At 37.6% G+C, this 2,760-nt stretch overlaps 1 protein-coding gene across 1 annotated transcript; it reads right to left on the bottom strand.

Moving 5' to 3' along the window:
* Positions 1–312: 312 nt before the first annotated feature.
* LOC113099171 (chymotrypsin B-like) lies at positions 313–2,413 on the bottom strand. The gene is made up of 7 exons (XM_026264257.1): positions 2,204–2,413; positions 1,953–2,110; positions 1,742–1,821; positions 1,568–1,646; positions 1,037–1,217; positions 763–893; positions 313–604 (listed from the first exon to the last, which is right to left on the bottom strand). The coding sequence occupies exons 1-7, from the start codon at positions 2,247–2,249 to the stop codon at positions 443–445; spliced, it is 837 nt and encodes a 278-aa protein (XP_026120042.1). The 5' UTR covers positions 2,250–2,413; the 3' UTR covers positions 313–442.
* Positions 2,414–2,760: the final 347 nt, after the last annotated feature.

Genomic DNA, 2,760 nt, shown 5'->3' with positions numbered 1-2,760 from the left:
AATTTAAATGTAAAACCTAGCACAGGATTAGGGAACTGATGCAATACATCTGCTCAAAAACAACCGAGTCATTCCAAATTGCAAAGGTCAAGCAGTACCATTTGTTTGCAGATGCCTTTAACTGTAGTTTGATTTCTTCTACTGAACCCAAATTAATATGTTTGTGTAATGTCGCAAAAAGTCAAGGCATACCAGGAATGTTTCATTTAATATTTATTCAGCTATAAGTATGCATGCATTCATAAGTTTAGCATAATCAATGGTTAATTAAAATGAATTCATAGTTGATATATAAAGTTATTTAGTGCTTTTAATAATTCTGTTGGCATTATGTCTTGAGGTATTTCCAGTTTCAAAGTTATGAAGACACAGTTTGATCACTTGACAGATGACTAAATGTTCAGACACGGGAGATCCTGGAAAACTGAGACATGCTGGTGCTTTAGTTCATTCGAATGATTTCATCGATCCATTTTCGAAAGTAAGAGACCCGGGTGTATGCGACTGGACTGTCAGTGCTGCAGGATTTGTGGCCCCAGGACACGATGCCCACTTGGTACCAAACACCTGAACTCTCACACATCAGAGGCCCACCAGAATCACCCTGCAGTGGACACACAGACATCAGTGATTAACATGTCAAGTTTGGACCCTTTTTTACTGTCAGTGAGCTGCTATTTCACATATTTTAATTAAATTCGATTTTTTTTTAATAAATAGCTTGTGTGTAAAATATGTTCATGCATATGTCTTTATATATACCTGGCAAGATGAGGCTCCGGAGGCTCCAGCACAGATCATGGCGCCTGTGATTGTGTTCTTACCCCAGAACTGCCTACACTGAGCCTGACTCACTATCGGCAGAGTGGCCTGCTGCAGGAATCGAGGATTTGCTGAATGCAAAAGAATAACATCAGACATTATGTATCTGAATGGTTGAGCAAGGACCAACTGCTGTTTTTTTTTCTGTGTGTGTGTTATCCGGGAGACAAAGGCACAACTGAAAATGTTCTGTTATATTTGACACAGGACTTACGGTCATTTTCAGTTACGCCCCAACCAGTGGTGACACAAGGAGTCCCAGGAAGGATGTTAGTTAAGGAGCTAGGCAGACATATAGGAGAGATACGGGGAGTCATCTCTACTGCACTGGACAGTTTCAGTAGTGTGATATCGTTGTGATTAGTCTGTTTGTTGTAGTTAGGATGTGTGATGACCTATGTAGGAAAAAATGTAAACATTTATTCAGCATTTAACTGATCAAAAGTGACAGTAAAGACATATAAACATTTAACTTAGAAACGATCACAAAGATAATAATGTTTCTTAAGTGCAAATCTGCATATTAGAATGATTTCTGAAGGATCATGTGACATTGAAGACTGGTGTAATGATGTTGAAAATCAGTGATTTATCACAGAAATAAATTACATACAAGTATATTCAAATGAAAAGAAAAAATCACAATATTACTGCTTTTACATTTGTCAAAGAAATGCAGCCTTTTTAACAGGAGTATAATTTAAAGCTTGGAACCTTTGTTTTAAATGCACATTAAAGATGATACCTTTGCAATTTTCTTGACTTTAACAAGTTCTTTAGAGCCTCGGTCATACAATCCAAGGACCACATAGTGATATCCAGACCTAGAAAGACAGTGACAGGGAAAGGCATAAAAATCTTAAAATCATTTGTGTAAAATCACCTGAATGGATGGATGGATGGATGGATGGGTTCTTACCGAACTGAACAGTGGGCAGCAGTGAGGACCCAGTTTGTGCTGATCAGGGAACCTCCACAGAAGTGCTCACCTCTGGATGTCTGTATCATATATAAAGAATTTCACAAGTGCATCATTATGCAGAGAATGAGGCCCACCACCACTAGGTTAGTTTGAGAAATGGATCCACTAGCATAAACAAATATTGTGTCATTAAAACGTACAACACTACCTGGATAGAGACCTGCCAGGGCCAAGGGTGTGCTTCATTTCCACGAATAATACCTGCATCATGTCCCCCAACAACACTTGGCTGATCCTTAATGCTAAGAGATCTTTTGGCAATTTCACCTGCCGGGTTACCCACCATCAGTTGACGCACACCACATCCTATCACCATAGTTCATAAAGAAACAAATTAGAAAAGTATCCATATATATAGATGTCTGAAATTTGATATTTTTTATCCTCACAAAAACTCACCCAGAGTGAAAGGCACCAAAGCTAAGAAGCTAATGATCCAGATCATGTTGTACACAAGCACCTAATATGCTGATGTTCTTCCCTTTAGGTCTCTCTCCTGTTTTATATTCTCTCTAGCACCTGTTAAATTTCGCAATTCAGGTGTTTCCATATGGTTAGGAGGAGCTCAGGAATGTCTGTGTTTGTCATATGAGGAAAAAAAATGTAATTATTCTTTTCTTCATACTACTGGCTGGAATAGGTGGGTCAGCCAAAGAAAATAAAATAATAATAATAATAATAATAAAATAAAAATCACCTAAGGTACCTTTCTGAAAACAAACTCTTTTCTTTCTCCTTGAACTACCTTTCTTTCTCCATGAACACATCCAGTTGCATAAATGAGAATGTTGAAAAATGCTTTCTTTTTTAATTGGGTTTTACAGGAAACACTGAATGAATGAATGAATGAACTAACTGTATAGCATAGGTGTAAACAACCCTCCCTGTAGAATAATTATCAATAATGAGTATAACAGCTAACTGAACAAGTTACCATGCCTCACCTCAGCTATTAA

The sequence above is a fragment of the Carassius auratus genome, unplaced genomic scaffold (genome assembly GCF_003368295.1).
Source record: "Carassius auratus strain Wakin unplaced genomic scaffold, ASM336829v1 scaf_tig00216878, whole genome shotgun sequence".
NCBI classification, from domain to species: Eukaryota; Metazoa; Chordata; class Actinopteri; order Cypriniformes; family Cyprinidae; genus Carassius; species Carassius auratus.
This window is presented reverse-complemented; position numbering and strand designations above follow the sequence as displayed.